Raw genomic sequence first — 17,655 nt, forward strand, 5'->3', positions numbered from 1 at the left:
CCTGTCAGCTACAAGAGCACCATTGGCCATCTAAAGGCATTGAGGACAGAGATTGAACATCTGCAGCTGTTGCTGGAAAGGTCAAAGACCAAGCTCCACAAGGACTTCCATAAGTGGTGGAGCCAGGAGGTTTCCAGCGTGCAGGTGACTGACCGTACCTTTCTCTGCCTATCTATGTGACAACACCACATAAAGCTTCTATGAACGTGATGTAATAGCCAATCAAGCGTGTCAGAGATATGGTTCTGACATTAGGCATACCTCTTCATTTTTGTTGCTGTATTTACGCATGTGTGTTTTCTGAATACTGGCCTCTAGGGACATGCTAGTGTGTGTGTGTGTAAGTTGATCTGCACGTGTCTTTGACTTTGGAGGCTTTTATGGCACCAGTGTGACCCTTGCAGCCTCTGTTCAACATCACGCTGAATGGGTCCTGGTGGGAAGATATGTAGGAGGCAAATACACAGAAATCCAGTTCTATAGAATTCCATGTGACTCAAACAAGAGCCTGGAGAGCAGCTCAGAGATAGCAAGAGCATCGATATACCGTCTCAGCAGTTGGTCTTAACAAGTAAAAAAGATATCCATGCGGTTTCTCAGTAACACAGCAGGGGTAAGACATGAGTCAGTGTCTATTTCAGTCGGAAATAATACGTTTTTGTTTGTGCTTAAATACTTAGGAGACTTCGCAGTGTGATGTAAGACAATGCTTGGAGAGAAAGATTCGTTGGAAATTCATGTTTAAAACTGACTTAGAGAACTCTCTTGACTCACACTCAAGACTTTTTTCCCTGGTCTTGATGGCTGTTGTGCACATTTCGGAAAACCAACCACAAAGAAGATGTTAAGCAACAACATCTGACGAACAGACACTGTTGGCTTCTGCTCTTTGGTTTTGATCTTATGAATGGAGAAGAATATCTCTCTCACATCTGAGCAAGGTTTGGGAATGTCTCACTGAATGACAAATGGGAAGAAGAGGAAGTCTGACAGACAGGCCTTACATGTGCAGTTTTGGTGCTCGAAGCAGGAAGCAGACCAGTACACTATGCCAATATACTGCATATCCAATGGCTTTGTTCACCCATTTATTGTTCTGTTTTTGCACAGCACACATGTAATCACTTCAACCTTGAATAAGATGTATGACGGAGACACAGGACTCAGAATACCTGAGGTTCTCTGTTCCGTCTACATGTAAGAGACATATGGCCACATTGTGTTTGCTGATCACAAGCAAACTCTGGTGTTTTTACTGGGAAGTGTCTATAAAGAGTTCAGTAATTTCTCAATAATTGTGACTAGGAATCTGAGTCAGGGGCCACAGCCAGATGTCATATGGGATCACCAAATGAAACCTTGCAGCCATTCCCAGCTGGCACCCCAGGATTTCGGTGAGCTATTTTGTCTGAGTGATTCAAAAGCTGTTTTGTTCTGTTACATCTTGTATATATATACAGCTTATTCCATCTTTCCAAGCTGGCAGCATATGTGAATGCACGCCTATGGAAGTGTGGACATGTCATTATGCATGCAGATATCATGAGTCTCTGCTGAGTTCATTGGTTACATAGAGAACCTAGCCATGCTACAAACACCATCTCCTCACCAACTCATTTCTGCTCCATTCATTAACGTTATTTTTACCCTTTCACCATCTGTGCTTGAATAGCACTTGACTACTGCCAACAACCTGCAGCTCCTCAGTGCTCGTTTCCATGGAACAAATATCGAATCAATGTTAAAATTTAATGTCATTGTCTTTGTTTGCTCCACCATCTGTGGTTCTGTTTGTAAAGTGGCTCATGCTATCATTTCCCATTTAGCAATGAATCAGGTGCTATTGGACATTCTATACCTGCCACTGCTCGCAAAGGCTTTTATGACATAGATAGTATCTCACCTTCATAGAAAGAATGACCACAGTGTTTGTCTAGGTCAGACGACAGCAAAAACAACATCTTACATTTAGTTTGCAATGATCTTTTTAGTTGTATTTTGTTTCTGTTACCTGCTGCAGTTCTGTCTGATGTTACCACTAACATCACTGCATGTTCGTTATAGAATGTTTTTGTTGACAGACATGATGGGTTGTTCATGCAGGAGGCTGTTCTGTCTGTTTCATTCAGCACTAAACACTGTCACCACTGCTAGCTACAGTCACTAGCAGGTTCATTATCACATAATTGGCAAATGTCAGTTTTGACAAAAAATTTAATGTCCAAAAAAAAAAAATCGGCCTTTATGGTATGATCATAAAAAATAAATATATATGTTGTAATAAAAAGGTCTTAAAAAGTCTCAAGTTTAGTTTGGTGAACTCTGCAAAAATCCATCCATCCATCCATTATCTATACACCGCTTACTCCTCACTAGGGTCTCTGGGGGCTGGAGTCTATCCCAGCTGACTCAGGGTGAAGCCAGGGGACACCCTGGACAGGTCACCAGTCTATCACAGGGCTACACTTAGAGACAGACAACCAAGCACTCTCACATTCACACCTACAGAGAATTTAGAATCCCCAGCTAACCTCAGCATGTTTTTGGACTGTGTGGGAGGAAGCCGGAGAACCCACGCTGCACAGGGACACGTGCAAACTCCCAGGCCGGGACACAAATCGGGGATCTTCTAGCTGTGAGGTGACGGTGCTAACCACTTTAGCAATGAGCTGCCCCTCTGCAGAAACCCTGTACAGAAAATTCTTCAGACAAACTACCTTGTATTGTTGCTCCCTCCTGTGGTTCAGACCAGCATGACACCATGCGTGGGCTTATACTGAAAGACTATTACATGTGGTCTCAGTTGTTTTGAACCTGCACATAAAGATCAAGTTCTGTGAGACTATATCTTTTACTGATCACTTATAAAGCTTGTCTGCATCTGGCCTCAAGTTAGACTGCAGAAATGTTGACCACATTTAAGTCTGTTTGCAGGCGTAAGTCCTCAATAGGGTCCTTCTTGCTGTTCCAAAGTTAAGGCTTGGATCTAAATGTGACCAAGCTTTTGCCATCAGGGCCCCTCAGCTTTGAAACAACCTTCCTGAGGACTTAAAGCTCACACATCTTCTTAAATCCATATTTATAGACCTAATCCTGTGATGCAGGGTGCATTTTTGCATCGTTGTATTCTTCTTCTTTAACTAAATTGTTGGTATCTTGCCTTCTGGGTATCCTACATTTGCTTTGTCTGTCAAAATGCTTTGTTAACCTCTGAAGTTAAAAGTGCTACATAAATGAATTCTTATTATTTCTACAAAGCTCTCCTAACTCATATAGTGCTCCTGGTCTGAGCAGTACTACGAGAGACTCTCCAGCAGTCCAAGACCCAAATCCAGGCTGCCCCTCCTCATCTAGTCAAGAGATCAGGTCAGCAAAGTTTCCTACTGGATTATACTGCATGCTACTATATGATCTTTTCACAATAAAATGATAAATGCCACTTTTTCATGAATTTCAGAAGCATCACCCCTAGAAGTGGACCTCCATTGCGAGCTGTGCCAGCCTGGAATAACACATCCCTGGATGGACAGGTGACTGACTCCCCTCCTTCTTCTGAGTGGAGGTATGTGAAGCACTGGCCTGGTGACAGTTGGGGTACCAAGGGACATCAAGACTGTTTACTAAATAATTGTGGATTTAAAAAATGTAAGCAATTAAACACTTTTCCAGATTAATGGTTTTCTTGGAAGAACTATTTTATCAAAATATCTTCCATTCAGCATTTGACATGTGTGACTGATATTGCACCTGAGAAATCCATCTTCTTTCTGATACCTTTTCAGTGAGATCAGGTCTCTGTGGTGTCTGATTTGTTACCTCAGAACACAGCACCTAAAACTTCAAACAGATCTTTTGGGTCTTTGAAATTAGCATTCATGTGTATTTACCTTTTTTTATAGGTATGCAGGAATGCCCACAGTACAGTAGCATATCCCATGTGTTTGCACTAGCTGTTAAATCCATACATACAGCCTGGACCTGCAGATTTTATAGCTGTGCAGTGTTTTCTCTGCACTTATGAACACGGCCATAAATTTTTATACGTTTGTGAAGTAATGTCTACAAACTCAGTTAACAAATCAAAGACTTTGGGTCTCACTTGAACACTGCTGCTCAAACTACCTTTTTACAACCACAGTAAATCACACAGTGTATTACATGTATGCTTTTGTTCCTCTCCAAAAACCACTTGTAGTACAGAGACACTATTGTTTTATACAGGCGCCCTATAATGTGAAGAGCTGTTACTCATTAGAGTTTTTAGCGTGTTTCCTTTAAATGTTTGGGGCTTGAGCAGTTCACATTTCACAGCAGCGGTGCTCACTGTGGTAAAGCTGAGGGCCTTTTGCTCCCACCCCAACATCCTTAAAGAAAAACCAAAGAACTGCAGGTGCCTTTCTGTCATATCGGTGTTTTTGAAACTGTGATCAGTTTATGCGAAGGCTTTCATGCAGCAGTAACTGTTTGTATATTTCAGGGCCCTTGCCTCCACCACAGTCTCATCCTCTTCTATTCCAATGACCGGAGACCAGCAGACTGATGCTGACATTCTGGCTTTTGTCAGGGCCAGGCAAAACCTCCTCAGCAGGGCAGGTAACACACACACAAAGCAAGAAGTACACTGATCAGCATCACCTGTCTGCTGCTGTGTAAATCCCCCTCATGCTGCCAAAACAGCACAAGGGCAACCTGCAAGATGCAGGATGCACGGTGTAATGTTGACATATAACACGTAATGCATGTGCTGACCAGATGCTCTCAAGAATTTGCATTGAAGCTAAGAAACTATGCAAATTTGCTTGGTCTGCAGCATAGTTTATGTGGGTGGTATGTGTCAAAGTGACATCGTTCCCAAGGTTTCCCAGCAGGACATCACGTTGTAATGAGATGATGAATGTTATTCATGTCACCTGTCTGTGGTTTTAGTGTCGTGGCTGAACTAGTGTAATCTACACACTAACGTCAGTACAGTCTACAGAGCTCATTTAACACTGCCCTCTGGTGTTGTGATGGCACATACCACAGGAGTATGCACAGTGGCAAAAGTTGTACTTTTTACTTTCGAAAAATGTATTCCCCCTCAGAGGCCACCTGCAAGATATCTGATATGATAGAAAATGATTCCAGTGTAGGGAGAGTGTCAGACTGCGGTGACTCCTGAATTTCAGACTCTCCATGATTCTTCTCTGTCACACACACACGTTCTGTCTTTTCCTCTTCCTTCTCTCCTTTGACCTTTATATAGCTGCTTGCTTTGGCAGACAGTAAAGTGGACTTGGCTGCCCTGTGGTTTGCCGCTAGATATCCAGAGCAGCTGAGGTCATGTGAACAGACAGAACGATGGCCAAATGTGCAGAGACACCAGACAGAAAAATAGTCCCGCTGAAGTACAGGTTCTTTCTTTCTTTCTTTCTTTCTTTCTTTCTTTCTTTCTTTCTTTCTTTCTTTCTTTCTGGATAGCTGGAGAGCGACTGTGTTTTGACAGGACAGCCCCCTCCTTGGTTGTTTGGTAACGAGTCCATAACGCGTGCTGGGAGGTGTTAGAAACCTGGGATAAATAAATGGACAATCTCATTATAAAGTGGAGGCTGTTATTGTGTTTGTCGTAGATTACAGCAGTGATTTCTCTTCAAGGGTTGTTACTGAAAATAAAGTTTTTTGAAAAAAAGTGCATTCACTTGTGTTGTTTTGTTCCTTGTTTTCTAAATACTGGATGACCGATCAGCCTTGTGCTTTTCTGTATTTCAGGCCCAGCTCAACAGTGATACTAAGTTCTGAGGAAGCCTGTCAACATGTGAATGCTTGTTCAACCTCCATGTGTGCCAGGTGAAAGAATGATCTAAATGTGCTTTAGATTTCTGCCAAAAACCCTCCACACATCTGTCTTAGTCTCACACGCACACAAATGCACGCACACACACACCACACACACACATGAGCGTGCGCGCGCACACACACACACATACACACACACACACCACACACACACACATGAGCGTGCGCGCGCGCACACACACACACACACACATTGACTTCCTGGAGATGATGCTGGTAATATTATGGGCATCATTGTAAATCACAGCCTGCACCGGCCATTTGATCTGAACAAATGTTTTCTCAAGATATCAGAGGAAGGAGCGGACGATCGGAAACCAGGTGGCTCCAGTATGTGTTGGATGTAATAAATCAGAACTTCTGACATGGTTAACTAACACATTTGATATTTCAATAGGATGTCATTGTATTCTAAGTATGTAAAATGTTGTAAAAGTTTGTATTATTTTGTTTATACAGGAGTATTTAAAAAATATATATATATTTACATTAAATATCAGACCAAAAATAAAAGAACTGTGAGATACTTTAACACATTATTGCTGTAATTTGTTCTTATTAGCGAACGTCATTTCTGAGTTTCTTCACCCGTGTATTTGGCACAGACAAACACATCCGGTCTAAGTTTTGTTCCTTTTACCGATAATAATGCTGAATTCCTTTCTCAGGTCTCTCACTTTACAGTTACTCTCTTGGCATCTGAGCTATGGTGGTTACTATGTTTTATTTTCCTGTGGAATTCAAGTGGAACATTACCACGCAAAATTGACTTCATTCTTCACAGATTTCATGCCATGAAGGGCATTAGGACGACTGAAAGTCTTGGTAGTAAAAATACAGGCCTTACAGTCCATTAGTAGTCAAATGTATTCTGCATTAGTTGAGAACTACCTCTGGGTCCATTCTATAAGCTGTAATGATGAGTTGACTGTCTCTCTGGTCTCCTGAAATATTTGTATATATTATATAAGCAAAATTGGTTATTTTGCACCGTTTTACTAATGGATCATAAGACTCACTGCTTTTTAACATGACATGGAGGTGAGGCCTCTCCCAGAATGCACTGGGCCAGATAAGGAAACACCCTAGAAAGGCCTGCAATCTGTACAGATATTCTGTTATATACAGTATTTGATATTTAAATACTGTGACAGCCGTGCTGATGCACAGCGCATTGATTATTGAGGTGAATAATCATTTGTGAATGCAGTCAGTACTGGTGGTATTTTATAGGATGGTTCAATATATATATAGTATCAGTCACATTAGGATCCATTAAGTTGGTTAACAATGAAATGGAAAATTTAAACTATAGTTTGTGAGAGGCCTGTATCACGTTTTTGCACAGTTATGTCTGGGAGACTGACGGGTATGAGCCACACGTAGTTTCTGACAATGACAGAATCCATCAGCTACATCTCTGCCCACACAGGGACAACCTGTCAACCTGTTTGCATGACTTTGCATTGATTTGTTTGACAGATGACAAGCAGCTGCACACTTTGCATCCAGGCTGAGTTGCCTTGGAGAAAGATCCTTTATTTGTCTAAGTCATCATCAGTGATGTCTCATCATCCTAAACAGTAGAGCCCCTAATTAATTGTATTATTTGTATACATACTGAAAATAAATCAAATGACTGACAGCTGACATAGCTCTTACTGCTGTATTCCCAAGAACATGTTCAACATTTATTTTTTGATCAACATTTCCCATTTTCTCTATATCAACTGAATGATTCACTTCAGTTCAGTTCAGTTTTATTTGTTTAGTGCCAACTCACAGCGTATCTCATCTTATAGCACTTGACATAGTACGGCAAAGACCTTACAAAATTTTAAACAAGGACAGAGAACCCAACAATCTAAAGTTCCCTGATTGGCTACAGCAGGATTTGCTTTATTAGAGTTCCTGCGAAGCATCAAATAAAGGCAGACATAGTCAGCAACTAGCTGGTGAACACAGTGTGCCATTGAGCAGCTACAGAGAAACATACATCCCTCAGGCGCTGATAGAAACCTAGCCTCCCACAGCCACACCTGTCCACAGTGCTGTGTCAGTGCTGGAGAATGGTCTGACTGCACCTCATTATCATTCTCATGTAAGCGGGGAAAAAAAAACTCTTTGGATCGTTCACATTTCTTCAAAGCAGTTGCCATCACATTGTGCGGTGCTAAGCCCAGGACAGTGTTACTATTGTGATTTATAACAGTTAAATACTGTATAATTGAATATAGTACGCTACAGCAGAATCTGAGGTTTACAGTTCATACTGTAACTCGACTTTCCAATAATATACTGTATATTTGAAGTGTTTCCACTGCAGTTAATATGAAGTCCAACTGTAGCTACCTGAATATTACAACATCTAGTTCTTTTAATATGTCTGAACTGTGAGTTGTAGACCTACACCATAAACACAAACGTGTCTTTAATGTTATGATCCAGAATTAAAATCTGCCAGCTCTGATTCAGACTTTTAAATGCATATATCATTATAATATCTAAAACAATAAAGCATGTAGGATGAGGCAAGTTACATTTTTATGGATCAGGAACAATTAGTCAAGGGCAGCAATGTATGACAAATTGTAATCTATTAAAAAGATTGTACAAACCAAGGGAAAATAATTAACTTGATAAAAAAAATGAAACAGATGGCCCATCTCAGGGCATCAGTGTAGAGTTATTAAAAATATTCTCAGCTAGTCTAGAAGGTGCTTTGTGAACTGTTGGGCAAAAAGTTTTGTATTTTAGGAAAAGCAGTACACTTCTGCTAGAAGTTGGCTATATTTTTTAAATAATAATTTATTTCAGCAACGGAAAAATGAAATCAAAACTGAACTGAAAACTGATTCTGATGAATGCAGCAAATGTGTTGTTGATTGTTTGTGGACAACATTCTCAAATTTTGAATTTGGCCATCGCTGTCTTCTTATGTTGACACTGACTGTAACGAGTAACGGGTGGATCGGACTGAGAACTCGAGGAGACACACAGGGTCAATGTTGGTCAATCTTAAGGTAACTCTGCCTAACAACATGCCCCGCTTTATTGACGATTTTTCTCTACATGGGATCATAATTAACAAAATTAACATCACATCGTATTCAAAAAGTCTTGAAACTAGTGTTTGAGACCATGAACTCATTGGGAAAATGTTACTGAAGTAATGAATCAAATGAGAAACGGGGTCCTTTTCATTGACATGTCAGAATATGTAGTGTGACCTGACAGATTCTTGCTGTTTATCATATTGTTGCACTGGTACTCCACTCCAAATAGTAGTTTTTTGGGTTTTTTTTAATCAGGCAAGCAGTGATTGAAGTAAGAAGTTCTATCAGTGAAGAAATGAAGTCGTCTATGTTGACTGTTGCTGTAGCCCTGAAGCCATAAAACTCCATTAGGTTCTCTCTTAAGGCTTCCTTCAGCGCTTCGGTTTATGGCTCATAATCAAGCAGCGCTCTCTGCACCTCTCCAAAATGTCATCTCCTTCCTCTCCATCTGACTATAAACAGGCTTGGCTCCTGAATGTGGTGGAAAACGTCAGATGATTGTTTGAGCAGATCTCTACGGGTCAGAAACACTGAGCTTTGAGAATGAAGAGAGTTCAAAGTGTCCGTATTCAATTAAACCAAATGTATGTCCTTTGTGGCAACATTATTATTTTATCTGCACAATAACCCACTTCAGCACATAACAACTTGTGGTTGAACAACAGTACAGCTCCACAGGTTTCCAATTCAAAGTATAAAACAAGCACCACAATGCAGATCCTTCTGAAACACTCTGGCATCAGCACTCCACAATCATGGGTGCTCAAACAACCAACAGCAGTCAGGTAAAACATTAACTTTTGTTCTGCTGACAAGATGCTGCCACTGCTTCCTTATTAGTGGAAACAGTTGAAAGTGTATGTGTGCCCAGATGTCCTGCTAATGGAGGAGAGGAGTTTGATCGTTACCCAAGCAACCCATAAATCAACATCTATGGTGCTCTGACCAATCAGAGTAAGGACGTCACATATCCAGTCTGAGCAGGATACAGCTTTACCAAACATCAACCTCTCCATGTGAAGCTGGCGATAAGGCCGCTCTAGTAGCACGTTCTTATTTACTTTTATGCATTTTTGTCTCACTTATGCCCTTTTTTTGAAAAAGAATGCCACAGTCTACAGTGACGCACATCTTCTTAGGAGATCACATGAGATCTGTTCACTGGACCGAGACTTTGATTCTTATTCCTTTCTGAAGTGAGTAACCTCTTTTCCTGAGTTCGAGCAACAGCATTTGTGTCCTTTCTGGTTCTGGGGGAGGTTGATGGCGAGGTTCCAGTTGGTCCCGGTCAGATTGAGCTGGACGGCACTTTTGGCTGTGGCCCACTTGACGTACTTGTTGGTAGGAGCCATCATCTTCCAGATACTGGAGCGAGAGGCTGAGAGCAACAACCGAAACCACTTCCAACTGGAGAAGTTGCATTTCTTGACTAATTATACGTGCCTGGATGGAGAAGCCTTGGAGCAATTTGTTCAGGTTTTGTTTCATTTATTTATTTATTTTTTTACATTTATTATAAGGAATTCATGTCATTCATTTGGCTAAATTTCTCAGCATGTATTTATGATCAAAATGGTAACATTGAAATGCATGACCAGCCTTTATCAGTGGAGTTATGGCGGACAAACAGCCTCTGGTTATATACAAGTGACCACTTATACAAATGTGTTTTAATCAGTGAGTAAACATGTTGATGAAATGGGCTAATAAACACTGAGAAATACAAAAATCTATTTTTGAATTAGGTCAGGCACATAACAGTAAATGGTGTTACAGTAACTTGACCTAATAAGTCAATCATCAATAGGTGTGACCTCATCCAAAGCATTTTTCAGAGTAATTTGTGATTTAGGTGATTGACATAAATAGGTTAATTTTCTCTTTCAAATGTTTAAATGTCAAAGTTGAGTCTGACCTAGTTTTAACATTTAAATGTGTGTGTGTGTGTGTGTGTGTGTGTGTGTGTGTGTGTGTCTGCAGGTGATTTTAGATGCCTGGGAAAAGGGAGTCAATCCCTCGGGCAACTCAACAAACCCCAGTAACTGGGATTTTAGTAGCTCCTTCTTTTTTGCAGGCACAGTCGTCACAACTATAGGTGAGCATTTGTAACGTTCACTAACATTCATCAGTTCAGTTTGGCGCCTCGGGGTGACATGTGGACTAATTCCTTCTGCTCGTCTGATTGACAGGCTATGGCAACCTTTCCCCGAGCACTGTGTCTGGTCAAGTGTTTTGTGTATTTTATGCCCTCTGTGGGATTCCATTGAACCTGGCTTTCCTCAAGCAGCTGGGGAAGTGTCTCACAGTCCACCTCGGTCGACTCGAGAGGGGAATGGTCTCAGTTGTTCCCCACAAGGTACTGACGCGTGCCCATTAGCCACAGCTTGGAAGTATCAATCACATTTCTTTAGATCACACTGATTCATAATATGTCTTTCTTTCCATTGTCTTGTCAGTTAAAATAAGTTTTGCGGTGCTGTGACACATATGGATGTAATCTAAACGTAGCCTGACCTGTTGTTTACTTCTAGCAAGCAGTTGAGGCGATGGCAGTGGGTTTGTTCTTCATTACTGGAAGCCTGCTGTTTCTGGTCATCCCTCCTCTGCTGTTTAGTTACGTGGAAGGCTGGACATTTGGAGAGGGCTTCTACTTTGCCTTCATTACCCTCAGCACCATTGGTTTTGGCGATTATGTGGTGGGTGAGTAGAGAGAGCAAACAACCATTAATGTTGTGGAAAAACCACAGCAGTCACCTCAGTCAAATTAAAAGGCCTTAAAAAAAAAACCCAAACAAACAAACCTGAGACTCCATGTTCTGACTGAATATTGTCGCTCCCTGTAGGAACTGACCCCGGCAAGGAGTACATCTCTCTGTACCGCAGCCTTGCAGGGATTTGGATCATCTTTGCCCTTGCCTGGCTCGCTCTTATCCTCAATATGGGAGCCAGAATAATGGAGCATGTGGTTTTCCTGACTCATCCGGGCTTTAAGAAACAAGAGGAGGAAGAGGAAGTGTCACCCAGTAAACTAGAGGACACATCGAAGATCTAACACGACAATAAATACTGACTCACTAGAAGATATTTTGTGATTGTTTTCTGTACCTGCTGTATTACAGTGACGACAAACATGGACGTAGCAGCTATTCGTTTGTTAGCAAATACAGTTTTTGTATGATGTCTGCCCATGTACATACTGTACTGTAATACTTAAACTGAAATAACAGTATAGGCTTTTGTTTTACAGTTCTACCTCAATTAAACCAAAGAGTTAGTAGAAAATGATCTTGATTTAAAAAAAAAAAAAAAAAGCATGTTTAATCAGGTGTTGTATCAGGTAGGAATTGTACGTTGTTCACTCTGTTGTAAACACCTGTTATGAATTGTGTTTTTTTTGTACTCTTGTTTATGTACTTTTAAGACTCACCCTCATAAAGAAACCGCACATTTGCATTATTATTTCTTTTGCATAATGTCACAAGTGGATATTTTGTGTGTTTCTGTGTGAGTCTGTAGTTGTGTAGTGATGGTAGACGCCGCTGAATAACGAAGGGTTATCTTAAACAAACACATGAATCAAGACGGTAATGCGTGCTGGAAAAAATGAGGATGGCTTTGTCATTTTTTTTTAGTGTTTGTTCATAACTGCCAAAAACCTTTTTATGTGTGTTATATAAAAAAGAAATCAATTTTAAATGAGTTGTACGTGATACATTTGAACTGAAGCTGTTTGGTTTCTGGACCAGTGGAGTGCAGTAGTTTGTTTTCCGTGTCTCTCGTATCTGTTGTCCTCCACTATGCCGTTACCGGTATCTTGAGCCAAGAACAACTTGGAAAGCTCTAAAACCTCATGGTTCATTTTGACTACAAATGCCAACATTTGACCTTAGCTGTAGTCACCACATACAATCCATCCTGTGCTGCTGTCTCTCCCTCATCTTATTTTGCTCCTCTGGATTTGCATGTCAGGCCATTGGAGTGATGTAAACTGCAGTGCAGGAGGAGGCTTATTTGCCTGCAATGCAAGACGAGAAACCAAGTAGGTAAACCTTCACTCGTCTCCGTCCCAGTCTGAGGTTGAGCTTCTGGACTTGCTTGGATTCCAAAGTTCAAACCACCAGGGAGCCAAAATGGGACTAAAGGAAATGTTCACTAAGGCGCAGGTGCCGTCCATCCTGATGCTCGGCTTGGTTTATGTGACCTATGTGCTGATTGGAGGGGTGATTTTCTGGAAGTTGGAAGGAGAGCTTGGAAAGAAGGACATCAGTGTGTTGCTGCTGAACAAAAAAAAGCTGCTTACGACGTACCCCTGTATGAACCAAGAAGGCCTGGAGGCTGTGGCTCAGGTAAGCACACTGCAGCAAATCAGTGGTGCTGCCCTTCATGTTCTCATAATGTGAAGGTAGAACAGTTTCAGATTGGATTACTAGGAGTTTGTTACTGCAGAGCTCTACAATGTATTGTGTTCAATGCATCCAACAAGCCCTTAAATAGGTGTTAATAAATCCATTGATGTATTTCTTTAAGTCGTGTACGTAATAAATTACTATTTGAATCCATTGTTTATTCATCCATAGTGGCCAACAAAACAATTTTGATATTATTTTTTATCTTTACCCAATAAATCACAGAAGTAATCAACAGCAGTAGTGGACACACAGAATGCAGGTCTGCACCTTTAAACAACAACAGTAACCCGACCCACCAGCAGCAACAGCATTCCAAGCCATAGATGAACATCTGCAATTACTAATAGAGTCAAAATCCATCCATCATCTATACACCGCTTAAGGCTCACTAGGGTCGTGGGGGGGCTGGAGTCTATCCCAGCTGACTCATGGTGAAGGCAGGAGACACCCTGGACAGGTCACCAGTCTATCACAGGGCCACACCTACAGACAGACAACCAAGCACACTCACATTCACACCTACAGAAATTTAGAATCACCAATTAACCTCAACATGTTTTTGGACTTTGAGGAAGCCACAGAACCCGGAGAGAACCCACACTGCACAGGGAGAACATGAAAACTCCACACAGAACCGGGGATCTTCTCGCTGTAAGGTGACAGTGGTAAAACCACAGATCCACCATGCAGCCCACAAATGAAGAGTGTAATACCTCTGAATCTTATTTAAAAGTTTGAGTGGCTGGTATTCATGGTGGTGCGGCGACTTCCTAAATGCAAATGCTGGCCTTTCAGCACTGAACATTCTACTTTGCCTATGTGTCGGGGCCTGGCTTGATTTATACAGCAGTAAAGTTACGCATCTTCTTCATAGAAACTGATACAATATATTTAAACCTTGTCATTCATTCTAGAAAAATGCACAATATGTTGCACTCCATTTTCCATTAGTTCAAAACAATAATTATTCTGTTATCTCTCATTCCGTTTTGTAATGTAGTAGTATGAGGGAAACTCCTTTGATTTGCATTGCATTAAAACAAATCCAAGCTGGCAATAGAGGTAGTATGGGTGGCGTAGGTCAGTGCACATTAAGATAGCAACATTAAGATATAACATTTATATTAATATCCTGCCTGTTTTCTTGTGATAACACTTCATACACCAGCACAGTGTTGGAAATCTTGCATCAAAACTGACTAGGTGTTAGATACCCACCAGTCTTAGACTGTTGTGTATTTTTTCGGTGTACTTCCTCACAGTGACCTCTGAACACAGTGCCGAGGAGGTATTTCTCAGTGTCATGCTGACAACTGTAATTTATTGAGCAGTAGAGCCTCAAGGTGTTTAAATAACCTGAAAAGAATGTAGATCAGTATACAAGGTAGTTATATGACCATGAGCCACATAGTCTGGCCTAAGTTCATGTAAGATAATAGTCTGTATTTCAATTTTTTTTAAATTATTTTAAACAATTTTTATTATTATATCTTAAATTAATTTATTTTTAAATTTCAGGTTGTTCAAGATGCATCGAAGGTGGGCCTGAGTTTGAAAGGCAACTACACCACGGATGGCTTCTGGAAATTCACCAGCTCGGCTGTGTTTGCTGCAACTGTGGTCACAACTATAGGTTAGACATCTGGGAATTAAACACCAGACATTTTTAACTACGTCCCATAATCTGTCTGGCCAGTAGGGTCAATGTACTGTAGCACTGAGGCAACAACAGGTTCACTTTATCCAAAGCTCATGAGTGGAAAACCCCACAATGCAATGGGTTGTTGTTGTCTAGTAGCCCAACATGGATACAAGAAAATACAGGCACTTTGTCAAAACAACCCTATTACTGGGTGAAGGTAACCTCGTACTGAGCCAGTCCTGTATTCAATTCTCACTGGAACGATTGTTTAAAAAGTGACTGGATTTGTGTATAATTTCATAATATCAGGATTTTACCCTGGTCAAGACTGCATTTGACCAGTTTCTATTTTGCACTGGAATTGCAGAACTCCTGTGTCTACTTTAAAATCTGTGTGTGAAGAGATGTGAAATAAGAGGCTAGCTGCACCTCTTCCTTCTCTCCTCTATGTTCTGAACCAATCCCACCAGACAAGCACAAGCTTCATATACACAGATAGTGAAGCTGAAAGTCAGTACTTGTGGCTTCAGCCAGGATTCAAACCCCACTCCAACTAGTTAAAGTCCTCCATCTAAGCATTGTGCCAACACATCCTACTTCCATGCTACCTATGTTAGTGCTTGCCTCTACCTGCCCATTGTAATGACAACAGCCAAATAGTTGAATATTTCAGGGCAATTGATTAAGTCTATTATAACTATCATTTCATCTTCAGCAGAACCCCAGAGTAATGCCTTTGATTTAGACAGATGTGGAGAGATAACTTACTTGGTGGTAGGTGAATTATTAAATGGGAAAAAAAATGACCATTCAAACACTCAACATTTGACTAAAGACTCGCTCCTCCTCTCCAGAGCACTGTTTTCCTTCCACCAAAGGGAGATGACATACTAACAGTTTACAGTTTTGCAGGTTACGGGAACATGAGTCCTAGCACTACAGCTGGCCAGATCTTCTGTGTGTTCTTCGCACTGATTGGAATCCCACTCAACATGGTGGTGCTCAACAGAGTGGGCAAGTACATGCTTGCCATAGAGAGGGACGTCTCTGACTTCCTTGAGGGGAAGACTGGGCAAAGGGTAAGGAGACCACCACATCTAAATATCTATAGGATCAGCTTGTTCAAGTGGGAACATTTGTGACTGAAACATGACTCCCCTTCCCCTGTCTTACTGCAGAGGTGTATGCGCTTTTCTGTCCACTTGGTCTCTTACCTCTGTGGAACGGTCCTCTTCTTCATTGTGCCCATGATCGTGTTCCAACAGCATGAGGGCTGGACCCATTCGCAGGCCATCTACTACTGCTTCATCACCCTCAGCACCATCGGCTTTGGAGACTTTGTGGCAGGTACAGCACAGTAGCTGCCTGAAAAACCACTCATTATAGTCAGTGTCAGGATTGTTTTTTTTCTTGTGTGCATCTAACCAAGAGTATATGGTGCTTTTCAGACAGTAATCCAGACAAAGAATACCCTGACTGGTACAGCGTCCTCATGGCCATGTGGATCTTCTTTGGCCTGGCCTGGCTGGCCCTGCTTATCAACCACTCGATTGACATCCTGGAGAGACTCAACGCCCACTTCAAACAGCGGTGGCGTACCGAGAAGCAGGAGGACGAGTCAGGCAGTGCAGAGGGTAACAACCCCGACACACAGATGGAGGACGAAGATGAGATCAAGAAGCCTCCGATAACTCAGTAACCTGCAAAGCAAGGTGAAGATTTCAGTGGATCGATGTCGGTATGAAATATCTTTGTCTAGATCAGGATCTGGGAAATGCACATAGATCGTGGAATATGGCACTTCATGGCTGGCTGTATGTGTATGTGAGAGTCTGTGATGAGTTATTATGTGACATAGTTTTGCTACCGTCTCTCTCCTATCGCTAAAATATTGACTCATTTTTGTTGAGTCAGGTTTGTTTGTTTGACTGCAAAGAGCATCCAAATGCTGTTAGTCTGCCTCCCAAACTGTGACTCCTGTTAATCTACCTAGTAAAAAAAACAACATAAAAAAAAACAAAACATGAGATTATAGTCTAGGAAAGGATACAGGTTCAGCATTTATTTTGCTCCATGTATCAAACAGTGGAAAACAGAGTGTATCTGGTGGCTTCTCAGTGTGCAGCTCACCCGACTGACCACTAAACAAATCCTTTGGTAGCCGTCCGCTGTCAAAGCTACAGTCAATTAAAAATACATGTAAATAATGTGATTTGCTTTGCATAATATAACTACTTAAACAATCCACAGAAGTTGAGTTTTTTCCTGTTCTTTGAAAATTCTTTAGTTTATCATGACTTGTTAAAAAAAAATAAATAAAAAAAAGTGCATTTGAAAACACTCGATTCAGAGACATGTTTAGAGGCCTGCTGATATTTTATAAATCCTTTCCCCCCCTCAATTACATTTTAATTTAATGCAATAATCTGTAATGCAAGTTAAATGGGATAAACATGCAAGATAAGTGTACTAAAAGTCCTTTTCAGACACTGGATTTGTACCATTGCTGCTTCATCAGTCTGTTAAAGTGACGGCATTCTGCCATTACACAGAGATTGTTCCTCATGTCTCCATTCAGACATTGTCCCAACAGCTCTATAGAGAATCACTGTGTGTGCAAGATATTTGTCATTCACATGAAATTGAACAAAACATCAAGTGATGTATAATGTAATAACACACAAAAGAATAAATCTAAACTAATAGTAAATGC

The 17,655-nt window shown here is 41.0% G+C and overlaps 3 protein-coding genes across 3 annotated transcripts in view; all 3 read left to right on the forward strand.

Annotated features, from left to right (window-relative positions):
* kif6 (kinesin family member 6) overlaps positions 1 to 5,884 on the forward strand; it is a 58,843-nt gene extending 52,959 nt beyond the window's left edge. The window contains exons 18-23 of the mRNA XM_008302255.1: positions 9 to 144; positions 1,306 to 1,394; positions 3,277 to 3,366; positions 3,458 to 3,562; positions 4,478 to 4,593; positions 5,749 to 5,884. Of these exons, the coding sequence (XP_008300477.1) occupies positions 9 to 144; positions 1,306 to 1,394; positions 3,277 to 3,366; positions 3,458 to 3,562; positions 4,478 to 4,593; positions 5,749 to 5,765 (553 nt within the window). The 3' untranslated portion in view covers positions 5,766 to 5,884. The remainder of the gene's footprint in view (positions 1 to 8; positions 145 to 1,305; positions 1,395 to 3,276; positions 3,367 to 3,457; positions 3,563 to 4,477; positions 4,594 to 5,748) is intronic.
* A 4,270-nt stretch (positions 5,885 to 10,154) lies between these two features.
* Positions 10,155 to 11,943, forward strand: LOC103372772 (potassium channel subfamily K member 16-like). The gene is made up of 5 exons (XM_008302497.1): positions 10,155 to 10,367; positions 10,872 to 10,986; positions 11,081 to 11,247; positions 11,423 to 11,591; positions 11,735 to 11,943. Exons 1-5 carry the CDS (start codon positions 10,155 to 10,157, stop codon positions 11,941 to 11,943), a joined length of 873 nt encoding a protein of 290 aa, XP_008300719.1.
* Positions 11,944 to 13,021: 1,078 nt separating this feature from the next.
* Positions 13,022 to 16,641, forward strand: LOC103372583 (potassium channel subfamily K member 17-like). Its single transcript, XM_008302268.1, has 5 exons — positions 13,022 to 13,237; positions 14,819 to 14,933; positions 15,855 to 16,021; positions 16,121 to 16,289; positions 16,391 to 16,641. The coding sequence occupies exons 1-5, from the start codon at positions 13,022 to 13,024 to the stop codon at positions 16,639 to 16,641; spliced, it is 918 nt and encodes a 305-aa protein (XP_008300490.1).
* The last annotated feature ends 1,014 nt before the right edge of the window (positions 16,642 to 17,655 follow it).

The sequence above is a fragment of the Stegastes partitus genome, unplaced genomic scaffold, assembly GCF_000690725.1.
Source record: "Stegastes partitus isolate 25-593 unplaced genomic scaffold, Stegastes_partitus-1.0.2 Scaffold36, whole genome shotgun sequence".
Classification (NCBI taxonomy): Eukaryota; Metazoa; Chordata; class Actinopteri; family Pomacentridae; genus Stegastes; species Stegastes partitus.

Excerpts from the sequence above, each read along its gene's own strand:
- LOC103372772 (XM_008302497.1), top strand. The coding sequence starts at position 10,155 with ATGGCGAGGTTCCAGTTGGTCCCGGTCAGATTGAGCTGGACGGCACTT. Across the intron at positions 10,987-11,080 it reads CACAGTCGTCACAACTATAG|GCTATGGCAACCTTTCCCCG; the intron begins GTGAGCATTTGT and ends TCTGATTGACAG. Across the intron at positions 11,592-11,734 it reads TTTTGGCGATTATGTGGTGG|GAACTGACCCCGGCAAGGAG; the intron begins GTGAGTAGAGAG and ends CGCTCCCTGTAG.
- LOC103372583 (XM_008302268.1), top strand. The coding sequence starts at position 13,022 with ATGGGACTAAAGGAAATGTTCACTAAGGCGCAGGTGCCGTCCATCCTG. Across the intron at positions 16,022-16,120 it reads AGGGGAAGACTGGGCAAAGG|AGGTGTATGCGCTTTTCTGT; the intron begins GTAAGGAGACCA and ends GTCTTACTGCAG. Across the intron at positions 16,290-16,390 it reads CTTTGGAGACTTTGTGGCAG|ACAGTAATCCAGACAAAGAA; the intron begins GTACAGCACAGT and ends GGTGCTTTTCAG.